General features: G+C 42.2%; 2 protein-coding genes across 2 annotated transcripts in view; one reads left to right on the forward strand and one right to left on the reverse strand.

Moving 5' to 3' along the window:
* Positions 1–14,316, forward strand: part of rp1l1b (rp1 like 1b) — a 32,064-nt gene extending 17,748 nt beyond the window's left edge. Inside the window, exon 5 of the mRNA XM_049590968.1 lies at positions 2,297–14,316. Coding sequence (XP_049446925.1) covers positions 2,297–14,316 — 12,020 coding nt within the window. The remainder of the gene's footprint in view (positions 1–2,296) is intronic.
* The window catches only part of rps12 (ribosomal protein S12), a 434,687-nt gene that overhangs the window by 321,164 nt on the left and 95,132 nt on the right, over positions 1–18,391 (reverse strand). The gene's annotated exons all lie outside the window — the stretch shown is intronic.

The raw sequence follows: 18,391 nt of genomic DNA on the forward strand, positions 1-18,391 counted from the left end.
GCTGAAATACCAGAGCAAGAAGAACAAACAGGATCCGCTTCAAGTGCTTCCTCTGATATAACACAGCATGAGGAGGATCAAAATGATAAGGATGATGTCCCATTGAGTGCTTCAAGAGCATCGTCTCAGAATAGTAAACCTGAAAGGGAAGAGACCCCTGGAGCTTCGATTAGCCCTCCAGAAAGAGCGTCCAATGATTCAGGGCACTCAAGCAAGTCAAGAAAATCAAGAAAATTGCACACTTGTAATTGCGGAGTGTCTAAAGATCCTGAGGATGGTACAAAAGGACAAGTCAAGGCCCAATCTGAAGAAGGTGGAATACAAAGGGATCAATCAAGTGCCATGTCTGTCAAATCAAATACATCTGGCAGAACAAATAAATCTGAGGAAATACAGAATACAGAGTCTGAAGAAGTAGAGGAGAAAAGATCCAAAAGTGCCATGTCAGTTCATTCAGATGCCTCTACAAAATCCAAATCTGAAGTTTTAGACATTACAACTGAAGAAATGCAAACGCATGATGACAACGAGACACAAGAAAGACCAATAAGTAGCACGTCTGTTAAATCCTCTAAATCTGAAAAATCAATAAAGTCAGAAGTGGCAGCTGAACAACATAAGTCAGAGGAGGATGCCGATGAAGAACGAGCATTAAGTTCCATGTCATCAAAATCCAAAGCTTCTATTAAATCAAAGGGATCAAGAGACTCTTCTCTCCCAGATAAAGAACAAACTAAGGAGGAAACTGAGCAAGCAACACCTAAACATTCTGAGGAAGAAGAAGCCGAAGAGGCTGGAGAAGAGCAGGAGAGAGTGCCAAGTGTCATGTCAACCAAATCAAATACCTCTGCAATATCTACCCATTCTAAGGCGTCTAAGCTTCGAGATAATGCCGAGGAAGATACTCAAGAGAGAGCACCTAGTGCCATGTCAACAAAATCAGCAGAGTCTAAAACCTCTGAAATCGAGAATGCTGAAGAAGTGCAAGATGCAGAGCTGAGAACACCTAATGCTTTGTCGGGAGTGTCCTCAAATAAAGCTGAGAGTGAGGAGGAGGTCGTGGAAACTGTGGGGCGAGCTCCCAGCACCATGTCAGTGAAATCCATAAAGTCAAATGCATCTGTGAGATCCAGAAAATCAGAAAAATCAAATGCACCTGAACAATCGATAGTGTCTGATCTTTCACCCGAGGCTGAAAATAAAGAAAGAGCATCAAGTGCAATGTCAGCTAGGTCCGTCAAGTCAAATGTATCTGTAACATCTAGAAAGTCAAAAGTAAATGCTGAAGATGAAGACGTACCAACGGAGAGAGCAGCTAGTGCGATGTCAGCTAGGTCTAATACACCTGCAAGATCTAGAGAATCAGTGAGGTCTGATCGTCAAGCTGACATTTCAGACGTTGGGAATGCCGAAGATGAAACTGAAGGGAGACCACAAAGCACACAATCAGTCAAATCAGCAAAGTCAGAGAAGTCAAATATCTCTGCAAAATCTAGCAAATATAAATCATCTGAAGTTCCTAATAAAGAAAGTGATGACAATTGTGCGGGTGAAAACGACAGAGAGCAAACTCAAGATGATGAAGCGGAAGGGAGAACGTCCAGTGCCATGTCAGAAATATCAGTCAAGTCAAAATCATCTGCTATATCCAGTAAGTCAAAAGCCTCTAAAGATAGGTCTGGGGAAAACCATGGTGAGGATATCGCAGAAAGAGCACCGAGTGCAGTGTCAGCAAAGTCAAATGCCTCTGCAGTATCAACAAAATCAAAAGCTTCTGAAGTTCTTCCTGATAATGATATTTGTGATGAGGGAGATGCTGAAGAGGAAGCCAACGAGAGATCGCCAAGCTGCATTTCAGAAAAATCCAGCAAGTCTAATATTTCAGCAAGGTCAAATACGTCAAATTGCTGTGATGGTTCAGATAGAGAAACTATTACTGAATATGAGGAAGAGAGGGGACCTAGCGCACTGTCAGTGAAATCAGCACGGTCAAATGTATCAGCCAAATCAAAACACTCAAATATTTCTGCCAAATCTAATATGTCAGAACAGGGAGAGAGAGCTCCAAGCAATATGTCAACTACATCCGCTAAATCTGCAAAGTCAAATGCTTCAGGAAAATCAAAGAAATCAAGAGGTTTGGCAATTCCTTCTGAAAACTGTGGTGACGCTTCTGAAGATGTAGGTATTGAAGAGGAGACTGAAGGAAGATCAGGGAGCTCAATGTCAGTTCACTCAGTTGAGTCAAGCATTTCTCTGAGATCAAGTAAGTCGAAATGTTCTGCTCATGTTCCAGCTGAAGCAGGCCCCGAGCCCTCTGATGAAGAACATGACAAAGAACAAACTGATGAAAGAGCACCAAGCAGCATGTCAGCCAAATCAGTCAAGTCACATGTTTCTGAAATATCTGTTAAGTCTGCAGAGAGAGCACCAAGTGCACTGTCAGTCAGATCAGAGAAATCCACAAAGTCTAATGTTTCTGCTACATCTAAAAGATCAAAAGTTTATGAAGTTCCCTTAGAAGGTGCAGTTGATGCTACTGGCCCTCCTGATGAAGGAGATGATGAAGAGGAAACACAAGAGAGAGCACAGAGTGCCATGTCAGCCAGAACAGCAAAGTCAACTATTTCTGCCAAATCTACTAAGTCAAAAGGACTTGATGATCCAGCTGAGGAAAATATATCTGATCCTGAGGAACATGTCGAGAGAGCTCCAAGCAATTTATCAGTAAGATCAGCAAAGTCAAGTCTTTCTGCAACATCAAGAAGATCAAAAGTTTCTGAAGTTCCCTTGGAAGACGCAACTGAGAATCCCGAGGAAAGAGTTGTTGAAGGGGAGAGTGAAGGGAGAGCAATTAGCTCAATGTCTGTACAGTCAGTTAAGTCTGATAAATCTGCAAGGTCAAATAAGTCGAAATGTTCTGCACATGTTCCAGCTGAAGAAAGCTTTGAGAGCGCTGATGAAGGAAATGTCGAAGAACAAACTGAAGAGCGAGCACCAAGCAGCGTGTCAGCCAAATCAGTCCATTCACATGTTTCTGAAATATCTATAAAGTCTGCAGAGAGAGCACCAAGTGCTTTGTCAGCTAAATCAGCAAAGTCACATGCTTCTACAAAATCTGTCAAATCAAAAGCTTCTGATGTTTGTTCTGTCAAAAGTACTGGCCCTCCTGATGAAGGAGATGATGAAGAGGAAACCCAAGAGAGAGCACAGAGTGCAATGTCAGTCAAAACTGCAAAGTCAACTATTTCTGCCAAATCTACTAAGTCAAAAGGACTTGATGATCCAGCTGAGGAAAATATATCTGATCATGAGGAACATGCAGAGAGAGCACCAAGTAATTTGTCTGTAAGATCAGCAAAATCAGCAAAGTCAAATGTTTCTGCAACATCTAGAAGATCCAAAGTTTCAGAAGTTTGCTTGGAAGATACAGTTGAGAATCCCGAGGAAAGAGTTGTTGAAGGGGAGAGTGAAGGGAGAGCAATGAGCTCAATGTCTGTACAGTCAGTTAAATCAAATACTTCTACAAGGTCAAATAAGTCGAAATGTTCTGCCCGTGCTCCACCTGAAGAAGGCTTTGAGAGCCCTGATGAAGGAAACAAAGAACAAACTGAAGAGCGAGCACCAAGCAGCGTGTCAGCCAAATCAGTCCATTCACATGTTTCTGAAATATCTATAAAGTCTGCAGAGAGAGCACCAAGTGCTTTGTCAGCTAAATCAGCAAAGTCAGCAAAGTCACATACGTCTACAAAATCTATCAAATCAAAAGCTTCTGAAGTTTGTTCTGTCAAAAGTACTGGCCCTCCTGATGAAGGAGATGATGAAGAGGAAACCCAAGAGAGAGCACAGAGTGCAGTGTCAGCCAAAACTGCAAAGTCAACTATTTCTGTCAAATCTACGAAGTCAAAAGGACTTGATGATCCAGCTGAGGAAAATATATCTGATCATGAGGAACATGCAGAGAGATCTCCAAGCAATTTGTCTGTAAGATCAGAAAAATCAGCAAAGTCAAGTCTTTCTGCAACATCAAGAATATCAAAAGTTTCTGAAGTTCCCTTGGAAGACACAGCTGAGAATCCTGAGGAAAGCATTGTTGAAGGGGAGAGTGAAGGGAGAGCAATGAGCTCAATGTCTGTCCAGTCTGTTAAATCAAATATTTCTACAAGGTCAAATAAGTCGAAATGTTCTACTCGTGTTCCACCTGAAGAAAGCTTTGAGAGCCCTGATGAAGGAAATGACAACGAACAAACTGAAGAGCGAGCACCAAGCAGCATGTCAACCAAATCAGTCCATTCACATGTTTCTGAAATATCTGTAAAGTCTGCAGAGAGAACACCAAGTGCTTTGTCAGCTAAATCAGCAAAATCACATGCTTCTACAAAATCTATCAAATCAAAAGCTTCTGAAGTTTGTTCTGTCAAAAGTACTGGCCCTCCTGATGAAGGAGATGATGAAGAGGAAACCCAAGAGAGAGCACAGAGTGCAATGTCAGCCAAAACTGCAAAGTCAACCATTTCTGCCAAATCTACTAAGTCAAAAGGACTTGATGATCCAGCTGAGGAAAATATATCTGATCATGAGGAACATGCAGAGAGAGCTCCAAGCAATTTGTCTGTAAGATCAGCAAAATCAGCAAAGTCAAATGTTTCTGCAACATCAAGAAGATCGAAAGTTTCGGAAGTTTGCTTAGAAGATACAGTTGAGAATCCTGAGGAAAGAGTTGTTGAAGGGGAGAGTGAAGGGAGAGCAATGAGCTCAATGTCTGTACAGTCAGTTCAATCAAATACTTCTACAAGGTCAAATAAGTCAAAATGTTCTGCCCGTGCTCCCCCTGAAGAAAGCTTTGAGAGCCCTGATGAAGGAAACGACAAAGAACAAATTGAACAGCGAGCACCAAGCAGCATGTCAACCAAATCAGTCCAGTCACATGTTTCTGAAATATCTATAAAGTCTGCAGAGAGAGCACCAAGTGCTTTGTCAGCTAAATCAGCAAAGTCAGCAAAGTCACATACTTCTACAAAATCTGTCAAATCAAAAGCTTCTGAAGTTTGTTCTGTCAAAAGTACTGGCCTTCCTGATGAAGGAGATGATGAAGAGGAAACACAAGAGAGAGCACAGAGTGCAATGTCAGCCAAAACTGCAAAGTCAACTATTTCTGCCAAATCTACGAAGTCAAATGGACCCAATGATCCAGCTGAGGAAAATATATCTGATCACGAAGAACATGCAGAGAGATCTCCAAGCAATTTATCAGTAAGATCAGCAAAATCAGCAAAGTCAAATGTTTCTGCAACATCAAGAAGATCAAAAGTTTCAGAAGTTTGCTTGGAAGATGCACTTGACAGTTCTGAGGAAAGAGTTGTTGAAGGGGAGAGTGAAGGGAGAGCAATGAGCTCAAGGTCTGTACAGTCAGTTAAGTCTAATAAATCTGCAAGGTCAAATAAGTCAAAATGTTCTGCACATGTTCCAGCTGAAGAAGGCTTTGAGAGCCCTAATGAAGGAAATGACATAGAACAAACTGAAGAGCGAGCACCAAGCAGCATGTCGGTCAAATCAGTCCATTCACATGTTTCTGAAATATCTAAAAAGTCTGCAGAGAGAGCACCAAGTGCTTTGTCAGCTAAATCAGCAAAGTCACATGCTTCTGCAAAATCTACCAAATCAAAAGCATCTGATGTTTGTTCTGTCAAAAGTACTGGCCCTCCTGATGAAGGAGATGATGAAGAGGAAACCCAAGAGAGAGCACAGAGTGCAATGTCAGCCAAAACTGCAAAGTCAACCATTTCTGCCAAATCTACGAAGTCAAAAGGACTTGATGATCCAGCTGAGGAAAATATATCTGATCATGAGGAACATGCAGAGAGAGCTCCAAGCAATTTATCAGTAAGATCAGCAAAATCAGCGAGGACAAATGTTTCTGCAACATCAAGAAGATCGAAAGTTTCAGAACTTTGCTTGGAAGATGCACTTGACAATCCTGAGGAAAGAGTTGTTGAAGGGGAGAGTGAAGGGAGAGCAATGAGCTCAAGGTCTGTACAGTCAGTTAAGTCTAATAAATCTGCAAGGTCAAATAAGTCAAAATGTTCTATTCATGTTCCAGCTGAAGAAGGCTTTGAGAGCCCTGATGAAGGAAATGTCGAAGAACAAACTGAAGAGCGAGCACCAAGCAGCATGTCAGCCAAATCAGTCCATTCACATGTTTCTGAAATATCTATAAAGTCTGCAGAGAGAGCACCAAGTGCTTTGTCAGCTAAATCAGCAAAGTCACATGCTTCTACAAAATCTATCAAATCAAAAGCTTCTGAAGTTTGTTCTGTCAAAAGTACTGGCCCTCCTGATGAAGGAGATGATGAAGAGGAAACCCAAGAGAGAGCACAGAGTGCAATGTCAGCCAAAACTGCAAAGTCAACCATTTCTGCCAAATCTACGAAGTCAAAAGGACTTGATGATCCAGCTGAGGAAAATATATCTGATCATGAGAAACATGAAGACCGAGCTCCAAGTAATTTGTCAGTAAGATCAGCAAAATCAACAAAGTCAAATATTTCAGCCGTGTCCAAGAAATCAAAAACCTCTGGCATTTCTACTGACCATGTTGCTGATCCGCCTGAAAAGGCAAATGAAGAGGAGGTCAGTGAAAGCAGACCAGCAAGTTCAGTGTCAGTCCATTCAGTCAAGTCAAAGGTTTCTGAAAGATCAACTAGGTCAAAATGTTCAGCTGATGTTTCAGTTGAAAAAAACATCACCAGACCTAAGTCACATGTTTCCACAGTATCTATAAAATCAAATGCATCTAAAATTCCTCCCGATTCTAATTCTCCTGACGGGAGCAAGGATGAGGAAGACAGACCAGAGAGTGCATTGTCTGTAAAGTCCGCCAAGTCACATATTTCTGCCAGATCCAAAAAGTCAGAATGTTCTGATGTTCCAGCTGATGAAAGGTGTGAGAGCCCATGTGAAGAAAATGATAAAGAGCAAACTGAGGAAAGAGCAGCAAGCTGCATTTCACTCAGATCAGTTCATTCTCATGTTTCTGAAAGATCTGTTAAGTCACAGGCCTCCATTGTTACAACTGATGATGAAGCTGAACTTGAGGAAACTACAAAGAGAGCCCCTAGTGCCCTGTCAGCTAAATCAGCAAAATCGCATGCTTCGGCAAAATCTAGAAAATCAAATGCTTCTGAAGTTTGTTCTGTTGAAACTACTGGCATCTCTGATGAAGGGAACGAAAAGGAGGAAGCTCAAACGAGACCACAGAGTGCAACATCAGCCAAATCCACACAGTCAGCCATGTCTGTAAAATCAAGTAAGTCAAAAGTCTGTGAAGTTTCTTCAGAAGAAAACGCATCAAATGATGAGGAAACTGCACAAAGACCACCAAGCACCCTGTCAGCTAGATCAGCCAGATCTGCCAAATCAACACAGTCACATATTTCTGCAAAGTCTAGTACGTCAGAAGCCTCTAATACTCAAAGGGAAGAGACTCAAGAGGATACGACAGAGCGAGCACCAAGCAGTGCCTCTGTCAAATCAGCGAAATCTAGAATGTCAAATGCTTCAACCGTATCAAGGAAATCAAAAGCTGTTGAAGATGGCGGTGACATCGCTGATGAAAACACTGAAGAAGACACAGAGGAGAGAGCAATGAGCTCAGTGTCTGCCAAATCAGTGAGGTCAAAAGTAACATCAATATCTACAAAATCAAAAGCTTCTCACGATCCTCAAAATGTAAACAATGAAGAGGATGGTGGAAATGAAGCTGAAGAAAGTGTGGCTGATTGTGAGGAAACCGAAGAGAGGGCACCAAGCACCATGTCAATCCAATCATTAAAGTCAGATCTGTCTCAGAAGTCCAGGAAATCAAAAGTTTCAGAAAGGAGATCTGAAACACACGGTGAAGAGGCAGATCAAACTGAGAGGACTCCAAGTGTTTTGTCGGTAAAAACAAAGTCAAACGTATCTGAAATTAGTGAAAGGACTGATGTAAGAACAAGAAGTGCAATGTCAACAAAATCAGCTAAATCAAATCAATCGACAAAATCAAACAAATTAATAGCTTCTGAAATCCCTACTATAGAAAGTTCGGAAACTCCTAATGAAGAAAATGCTGAAGAGAAATCGGAGAGAGCTCCAAGTGCCAAGTCAGCAAGGTCAAAAACATCAGTGAGATCAAAGAAATCCAAAGTATCTGATGTTCCTGCTGATGAAAACGAAGAGAGAACACTTAGCCCCGTGTCAGTAAAATCCAGTCGATCCGAAATATCGGGCATGTCTGAAATCCCTGCTCTGACAGTTGAGGAAAGTGAGGACAGAGTACCTTCAGCCATGTCATCAAAGTCTAAGGTTTCAGCACGTTCAAATAAGTCAAAGGCATCTGAGGTTAAAGACAAGAAAAGCGAAGGGCGGCCAAAAAGTTCTTTATCTGTCAAGTCAAATCTGTCTGTGAAATCTCGAAAATCCAGAGCAACTGATATTTCAGTAGGAGAAATTGTGGAAAATAACGAGGAGTCTGTTCACGTTCCTCCTGATGAGAACACCAGTGTTTCTTCTGTAACTGTAGGGGAAGATGTGAGTCCTGAAGGTGAGAGTAAACCCATGACTAGTTTGCATGAGGAAGAGACACAAGATGCAGACGATCAAGATACAAAACATGCAATTCCAGAACCTATTACTAAAATTGAGTCTGTTGCAAAATCTGCTGTGTCAGAAACCTGTCGAAGTGCACAACAACCAAAAGGAGATAAACATGGCATATGTCACGCAGATTCAAATGAAAGTGGTATGTCACAAACTCTGTCCAGTTCAGATGTTCCCAAAGAGACGTGTGAGACTCACGCCACTGAAGAATCAAAATCTAATGAGTCTAAGAGGATGACAAATGGTCCACTGGAAGCTGCAGACACCGGTCGGAGTGTCAAGGATAACAAAAGTGACAAAAGCAGCAAGCGCAGACACAAGAACCCAAACGCTGACAACACTGAGCTGGTCCCATCTAGCCTTCCAAATGCATCCCCCACTGAGGTTGTGAGTGAATGGCTGAATTCAATACCAGCAGAGAGTGATATGTACAACATGGAGGAATTTCATGAAAACTGTGAGGGACAGAAAACTGGTCACACAATGGAGGAAATTAACAAAATGGAGAATAATGAAACACACGACTCTGCAGCTGAGGGTACAAAAGACACAAATGAAGGAGTTGTAATGAACAGTGTCCCTAAGGATGACTGCCAAGCGAGCACAGATGCACCAAATGCAGATAATGCCTGTACTCAGAGAGACGATGCTTCAAAGATATTCAACTCGTCAGTACAGGTGATGAAAGTTCTTTTAAATCCAAAGCTGGACAGATGCAACAGTTTACCGGAAATCTCTCCAGTGTATGGACGTAAACTAAGCACTTCAGCTAGGGGTCTTCTGGATTGCCTTGTGAAGTTGCAGTTAATAGACAATAATCCTAAAAATGCAAACGAAAAGGATGAACGATACCAAGAGCTAATGAACATTCTTAAGTCACTTTGGCTTTGTGATCCTCCAAAAAACGAACGTGTGTTAAAGAAGGGTGATCGCCGTTCTGTGGATGATGAATTCAACCATACGTCGTCCTCTGGTGTGGATGTCAGCAGTGGCTCTACGGGCTCTGGGAACAGTAGTGATGGCGTAAAGGGTAATGTGTCTAAACCACATACAAGTGCAGATACGTTAAGGAGAGTACAAGAAGTCTGTGAGGTTGAAGCAGAAGCTCAATGGACATCTGAGAGAGAAGTAGAAGGAATGTATGAGGAAAAACAAAAGGAAGATGATCCAGCAACAGATGAAACAATTGAAGGCGACAGTCCAACAGAACTACCTGAAACACCACCCTCCTCAAACGTGAGTTCAGGAAATGGCAGTAAAATTACGTCTCAGGATCCTGATCCTGTTTGGGTCTTATCCCTATTAAGTAAAATAGAAAAGCAGTTCATGACACATTACATCAACGCAATGAGTGAGTTCAAAGTCCGGTGGAACCTGGATAATAATGAGCAGCTTGACATGATGATAAACGAACTGAAAAGTGAGGTCCAAAAAAGAATCCAAAGAAGTATAAACCGGGAACTGAGGAAAATTCAGGCTCAAGCAGGCCTACCAAGACCTCCTAAAGACGCAATGTCCCGTGCTTCAACCACACAAACAGATGAGAGAAGACGGAGGCTGAAGATTATGCTCAAACAATCAGTTGATCCCCAAGCAGAAAAAAGTGACGATTCAGCAACAGGCACGTCTTACAGTGACCAGCGGAGTGAAAACGATGATGAATACTGTCCATGTGAAACGTGCGTTAAGAAGAAAATGACGTCAAGGCGGCCACTTCCTGCAGAAGCTATGAATATTGCACCTGTTGCTGTAGAATTTGACCTGAAGAGGATTCTGGTGATGAAGAATGGTGGTCCTGGCAATACACAGGCAATCAGCTGTGCTCACGCTGAAAATGATACTGAAACAAGAGCAGCAGAAACACTTGTAGAAGCAGTTATTGTCAAAGCTGTAACTGAAGTGGAAAGGAATGAAGTATGTCATCATACTGAGGAAGTGTGTCAAGATGCACGTCAAGAAGATGAGCCTGAAAACAAAGATACAGAAAATGCCATCCAAGAATTGACTGAACAGACTGTTGCTGAGGTAACAGTGAAGGCCTTGTCTATAGATAATACTGAGGCATTAAGCAAAACAGAAGATGAAATGGCAGAAAATGAGAGTGGAGACATAGGCACGGTAGAGGATGAATCCATGATAGAGGACGCAGGCACAGCTGAACTGAAGAAGGCAGATGACAATGATGAGGAACTGTCAGAGGAACCTGCAGAAGGAGCAGAGGTTGATGTAGAAAGTCAGACTGCTGTGGATGAGTCCAAAGAAGAGACTGCTGAAGCCACCACTGCTGAAGATGAAAACGCACAAGAAGAGGATGACGAGGCAGTCACAGCTAAAGATGAAAATGACAAAGACGAGGCTGTGGAAGCAGAGATGGTTGATAATGATGAAGAGATTCCTGCCGTGAGTGCAGATGAGTCTGCAGTTGAGAATGATGGTACAGTCACAGCTGAAGATGAGATTGCTGCAGACAAAGAGATTGCTGTCACAAGTGAAGATGAACTTGAGGAGGAGGCTTCTGAAGCTCCCACAGCCGAAGATGAAAATGCAGCAGTAGAATCCACTGTGGCAGCTACAAGTGAACATGAATCTGACAAAGATGAGGCTGTGGAAGAAGGGACAGTCGATGATGAAGAGGAGGTTGCTGCCACAAGTGCAGATGAGAACGATGACACAGCTACAGCTGATGAATTAGCAAAAGAAGCTGCTGAAGAAGCAAGTGAAGATGAGATGGCTGTAGAAAAAGACACAGGCGAAGACGAGTCAAAGGATGAGACTGCCGAAGATGAAATTACAGCAGACAAGGCCGCTGTGGCTGCAGCAACTGAGCAGGAATCAGACAAAGATGAGGCAGTGGAAGAAGGGACAGCTGATGATGAAGAGATCGCTGCCACCAGTGATGATGACCTGGAGGAAGAGGCTGCTAAAGCCACCGCAGCTGAAGATGAAAATGCAGCAGAAAAGGCTGACGTGACATCCGCAGGTGAACATGAATCTGACAAAGACGAGGCTGTGGAGGAGGAGACAGGTGATGAAGAAGTCAAGATTGCTGCCACGAGTGCAGATGAGAACGATGACATAGCTACAGCTGGTGAGTCGTCAAAAGAACCAGCTGAAGAAGCAGAAACCGAAGATGATATGGCTGTAGACAAGGAGTCTGCTGTCACAGATGACGATGAATCAAAGGACGAGACCGCTGAAGACGAAACTCCAGCAGAAGAGACTGCCGTAGCAGAGTTAACCGACCATGAATCAGACAAAGATGAAGCAGTGGAAGAAGGGACAGCTGATGATGAAGAAATTGCTGCCACTAGTGAAGATGAACTAAAGGAAGAGGCCGCTAAAGCCACCGCAGCCGAAGAAAAGGCTGATGCGACTTCCACAGGTGGACATGAATCCGACAAAGACGTGGCTGTGGAAGAAGAGATGGTTGATGATGAAGAGGAGATTGATACCACAAGTGCAAATGATTCTGCAGATGAGAACGATGATGAATCGTCAAAAGAACCAGCCGAAGAAGGAACTGAAGATGAGCTGGCTGTAGAAAAGGAGATCACAACTGCAGATGAATCAAGGGAAGAGGATGCTGAAGATGACGCTGAAGCTGAAGAGACTGCTGTGGCAGCAACAACTGAAAATGAATCTGATGACGAAGAAGCTGTGGAAGAAGAAGACATTCCAGCCACCACTGCTGACGAGTCTGCAGATGAGAACGATGACACAGCCACAGCTGAAAAAAAAGAAAGTGACGATGAGGTTGCTGTAGAAAAGGAGACTGCTGTCACAACTGAAGATGAATCGAATGAAGATGCTGCTGAAGCCACCACAGCTGAAGATGAAAACGTGGCAGACACAACCGAACATGAATCTGAACAGGAAGAGGCTGTGGTAGCGTCGGCAGCTGAAGACGTGGAAGAGACGGCTGCCACCAGCGATGATGATTGTGCAGAGAGTTTGGATGGCACCACAAATGAAGATGAGGCCGCAGAGGAGAATGAACCAGCTGTGGAGGCAACAACTGAAGATGAGCTTGTTGTGGAAAAGGAGATTGCCGGTACAAGTATGGATGAACTTAAGGAAGAGGCTGCTGAAGCCACGGCTGCTGAAGATGAAAATGTGGCAGACACAACTGAACATGAATCTGAACATGAAGAGGCTGCAGAGGAAGGGACAGCCGACGATGACGAGGAGATTGCTGCCACGAGTGCAGATGAGTCTGCAGATGAGAACGACGACACAACCACAGCTGATGAATCGTCACAAGAACAGGCTGAACAGGCAACAACTGAAGATGAGATGGCTGTTGAAAAAAAGGCTGATGTCACAGGCGAAGACGAATCAAATGAAGATGAAACTGCGGCAGAAGACACTGCTGCGGCAGCCACAACTGAAAATGAATCTGACCAAGATGGAGAAGAGACTGCTGCCACCAGAGATGATGATTCAGCAGTAGATGCCACCACAAATGAAGACGAGACTGCAGAGGAGAGTCATGTCACAGGTGATGAACTGTCAATGAAACCAGCTGAAGCAGCAACAGCCGAAGAGGATGCGGCAGAAAAAGAGGGGAGTGTCGCAAGTGAAGACGAATCAAAGGAACAGACTGCTGACGATGAAACTGAAGCAGAGGACGCTGCTGTGGAAGAAGAGTCAAAGGAAGAGCCTGCAGAAGCCACCAAAGTTGAAGAAAATACTGCAGATGAGTCTGATGAGACAGCCACAGCTGAGGGTGAATCTGGAGAGGATGAGGCTGCTGCGAACGATGAAGATGAAACTGCGGACAATGATAATGCAACAACGGCTGAAGATGAAAGTGTTGTTGAAAAAGAACATGAAGCTAAAGATAACAGTGTTGACGAACAGGCAGATGTTGAAGCTACATCTGAACATGAATCGGACGAAGATGCAGCTGCGGAAGCCACCAGTGCAGATGAGTCCGAGTCAGATGAGAGGGAAAAAGCTGGCAAAGCCATAAGTGAAGATGAAGCTGCTGAAGAAAAAGAGATTGCTGCCACAAGTGAAGATGAAAAGGAGGAAGAAGCTGGTGAAGAGGAAAACACTGCAGAAGATGTGGCAGCTACAAGTGAACATGAATCGGACAAAGATGAGGCTGTGGACGCCACCAGTGCAGATGAGTCCGAGTCAGATGAGAAGGAGACAACTGACAAAGCAACAAGTGAAGATGAGGAAAAAGAGATTGCTGCCACAAGTGAAGATGAAATGAAGGAAGAAGCTTGTGAAGAGGAACATGAATCTGACAAAGAGGAAGCTGTGAAGGAAACTGCTGCTAGCACTGAAGATGATTCTGCAGAAGACATGGATGCCACCACAAATGATGAAGCTTCAGAGGAAAACGACAACACAACCAAAGCTGACGAACTGTCAAAAGAACCCTCGGAAGCAGCAACAACTGATGATGAGGTTGCTGTGGAAAAAGAGGCTGCTACCACAGATGAGGATGACGCCAAGGAGGAGACTGTCGAGGGAGCTACGGCCACAGAAAAAGAAAATTCAGATGAAGAGGAAATCAGTAAAGCTGATGATGAATCAAAGGAGGAGGTGGAGGAAACCACAAATGAAGAACTTGTGGGAAAGGATGTTAATGATGAAGCTGATCCTGAATCAGCAGGAGATGAAAGCTCCAAAGCTGCGCAAACAAGAACTTGTGGGAAAGGATGTTAATGATCTGATCCAATCACAAATGAAGAACGATGAATGTAGGAAAGGATGTTCTTGAAGCTAAAAGCAAGAAGAAGAGGAGGAAAAAGTTGCAAATGATAATGAATCAGAGAAGAGGTGTAGAAACAAAGCCGGAGAGTGCATGGGAAGATGAAATGCAGATGAGGCAGAGTGGATGAAGATTCAAGTGAGGCAGAGGATGAGGAGAGCAAGACTTCCGAAGAAGACGGAGAATGAGAGTGCCGAAAAAGAGGAAGAAAAATGAAAGATAAGATCTCACAATGAAGAACAAGAAGAAGGTGAAGGAAGAGGAAGATGAGACTGATGAAATAAGAAGAAGTGTGCTGAAAATGAAAGACTAAAGAGATGAAAGATGATGTGATCTGAAAGCTAAAGGGAAGAGAAGAAGCAGCTACAAGTAACAGAGTCTGAAGACTGAGCAAAGGTCTTCCACAGAGAAGCCAAACAGGAAAAAGAAAGAAAAAGCAGAAGATGATCTAGATGATAGACAACAACAGCTAGAAGAAAAAATGATGATGAGAAGATGATGAAACAAATGATGAAACAGAATCAGATGACAGGAGCTGAAGAGATGAAAAGGAATCAAAAATTGGAAGAAAAAAAACAAAACAAGTGAGGAATGACAGAATCAAAACAAATGGAACCAAAGTGGAAGAAAGAAGAAGAGAAGACAGAAGTGGAAAATAAGATGGAGACAAGAAGAAGAAGAAAGAGATGACGGAGGCTTCACCAGCAAGACAGAATCGAGGAGAAGCAAAGCGAGAAAACACCAATCACACTTGATGCTCTGAGCAAAGTGAAGGCAGAATCTGAGGAAACATGTTGAAGATTCTGAGAGAAGAAGTGTAAACAAGGAAGTTTAAGACAAAGAGATAAGATGACTGTGACTCTGCAAAGACTAAAAGGAAGAGAAGACAGCAGCTACAAGTAACGAGCAGTCTGAAGTCATTCTTGTTTTAGTCAAACCCTCGGGTCTTCCAGAAGAGACCAAACAAGAACTTTAAAGCAAAGAAAAGCAGAATGATTGATCTAGATGATTAGATCTTACTATATATTCGCTAAAGAAACACAAGCACTTTGAAGCAGCATCTCTGCTGCTGGGACAGAACTCATGCACAGGTACTGATCATGCTCTAAATAAAAAACTTGAAGCATATATATTTATATCTGTATGTAGGAGGTTTGCACAGTTTTAATGCAATCATAAATTGAATGATATTATATGTTTACACAAAACTAGCCTTAGATATGTTTGCTTTAATGCAAACTAAGTGTTTAGACTATAGTTACTTGTTCTGAAACAGACAGTGGCACATGTTAAGCTTGTGTTCATTTAAAGAATGTACTTACAATTCATTAGTGCAAATTACTGTATTACACTACTTATCCTTTCAGGATTAAGCAAGTCTCTGACATTTAAAATTTTTATATATTTTTGGAGTTAAAGTATAAAATTAAATATAAACAGATAATATTTGAATATTAATGTACTAATATGCAGATACAATACTGTTGATCTAAAGAACAAAACTGGATGATGATGATTAACATCAGCATCTTCACAGTTCCATCAGGTAACTGCTTTATAGCTTTAATTGACTTCTGTAGCAGCTGAACCAGAACATGTCAGGGTTTTATGTATCATGACAATATGTTCTGTATTTTAGCAATTCAGCAGTGTTTATCAGTAAGAAAATACACTATTCTCTGTGGCACAGAGGTTACTACCTTTGCTGAATGTACTGTATTTATTGTCTCTGAAATAAAAAGTACTTTGAAGTCATTTTTGTTATTCTTTTGTGAGACAATTCAAATTTTAAATAGAAATCAAAACTGTGATATTGATGTTTCACACACCAAACCCACCATTCATGGAAAAAAATATGTATTGCGCTTAGATGGAGACACTAAGGGTGCTTTCAGACCGATAGTTCACTTGTTCTGGTCCAAATCAGGGACTAGTTTTGTTGCATAATTGTCTAGAGTTGGTTTGTGTTCTTTAAAGTATGTATACAATTCCATATAATGCAAATTACCAGTATTGACACTACAACTGTTAATCAACATTGTCGTTCACAGAGATTTTCTGCACCCTACATTACTAAAAGTCAGTTTGTAGGTAATGATGGGTTGTTTTTGGGGGGTTTATAAGATACTTAAAAACATTACACATATCACACACAGGTATAATCAGCTCCTGTGGAGAGATATGGTGAATGCGTGCGTGAGTCTGTCCATTGAGACTTCATTCACTCTCCTGCTGTGAGCGCCATTACACCGAGCTGATGGATGTGCCTCGCTCAGAGTTTCCATTCGCGGTCTCCTGTGGTCATGTGACTTACATAATTGGTGTCACTCTGATTGACTGCATAACACCACAGGTCACTCTTCTCAAACCTTACTGAGACAAGGAGACATCATGCAGCCTCTGAAGTCCTTTTCACTGCAGGCGCTGTCCGCATGCAACAGTACTTTTGGGATGTATGCTTAATTCATGTCACACCAATGTTTACAAGTCGTCTTTTTTTTTTTTTTTTGGTAGTCAGTGTGCTGTGCAGTCTTCTGGAGATGTTTTGGTCCGCAGATTCTGCTGCAGAGTGAGCGCTCTTGACGTTCACACTACTCAAAACTAGCTGGAGAGTGCGGGAGGTGTTAATCAGACATACAAGAAGTCTAATCAGGGCACTTGAGTGGAAACACCTGTGTGTTGGAGCATGGGAGTGTGCAGGCTTTACAGAAGTTAGCTTTTTTGTTCTCTTGGCATTAGGGATAGTCTGACACATTCATATGAAAGTAAGTCTGCTGTGAGTGTAATGTTACATTGTTCCTCAAGGAGGAAATGTGATTAACAGGACTAACTAATATCCGTCATACCAGTACATGTTGGAAAATTCCTAAATAAAAAACAGTGATACTATTCCTCTAATCAATATTTATCTTTACCTCTTTCATGTAATAATGCTGCACTAATGTTTGAGTTAGCGAGATGACTTTAATCCTCAAATCTTATGGAAAAGCACAGAGTTTTTTTTTTTTTCTGAGGAAGCACCTGCTTGCTGGCACAGAGTTATTTCCACGGTAAACACTGGAAGAGTGAGGAATGCCATCCGGAGCACAATAATAAGGGGCTTTCCCGTAGCCATGTTTACCTCAGAGTAACTTGCCTCTGGAACAGCTGCTCCCAACTGCAGATGTGCCTTTTAAACAGAGAGGGGGACAGGTATGGGGGGAAATTAAGTTTTTTGGTGCTTATTAAGATGATATGGCATAAAGAAACACAAATAACTTATAAGAGAATAAATAAATGTAGCAACTTAAAGGTGGAGTGCAGAACGTTTGTCTCCCCCCTCTGTGGCAGTGAGAGTGATTACATAAACACTGCCAATGTGCTTATGATGTATGCCTGCAGGTGAGCTTGCTGCATCTGCCTCGCCCCCAGGAGCACTCTCTTCTAGTCTTTTATTCCACTTAACCCTTCCTCTCAGAGTCAAGTTTCTTTTTTTATCTGGAGCATCCACTCCAGGAACTTTTCTTGGATGCTTTTTAGGATTTTGTGCCATAGCTCCTGCTATTACTACTTCAGTGATTTTTACATTCTCCAATTGTAAATATGTGAAGCTGATTTTCACATTTAGTCAACTAAAATATACTTCATATGTCAAACCTTATGGCATAGCACCTTTTCCTCAATTTTTTTTTTTGCCAAACCTCATTAGCAGTGGCTAGTCTTGAGTCTCCCTAGCTGTGGATTCCAAATCCAAAAAAGGAAACATCTTGGAGGAAAATAGAGAACGTTTCACGTGTGGAGAGATTTGTTTGCTTTCAATGCCAATGCTGCAACGTTAAAGTACCAAATAATCATAAAGAGCGCCCTAAATAGTAGCCACCTTGTGGTAAAACATATTAATGAATGCACATTTAGACCTATTACTAATATTGTTAGGCCAATTGAGATTTAATAGGCTGTATTACCTGTATTATGAGACTGCCTTATGCAACTCCATTTGCCACAGACATCCAACACCAAGACTTTGATATACTGAGAAATTCAGAGGGC

This window comes from Epinephelus fuscoguttatus, linkage group LG11 (assembly GCF_011397635.1).
Source record: "Epinephelus fuscoguttatus linkage group LG11, E.fuscoguttatus.final_Chr_v1".
NCBI lineage: Eukaryota > Metazoa > Chordata > Actinopteri > Perciformes > Serranidae > Epinephelus > Epinephelus fuscoguttatus.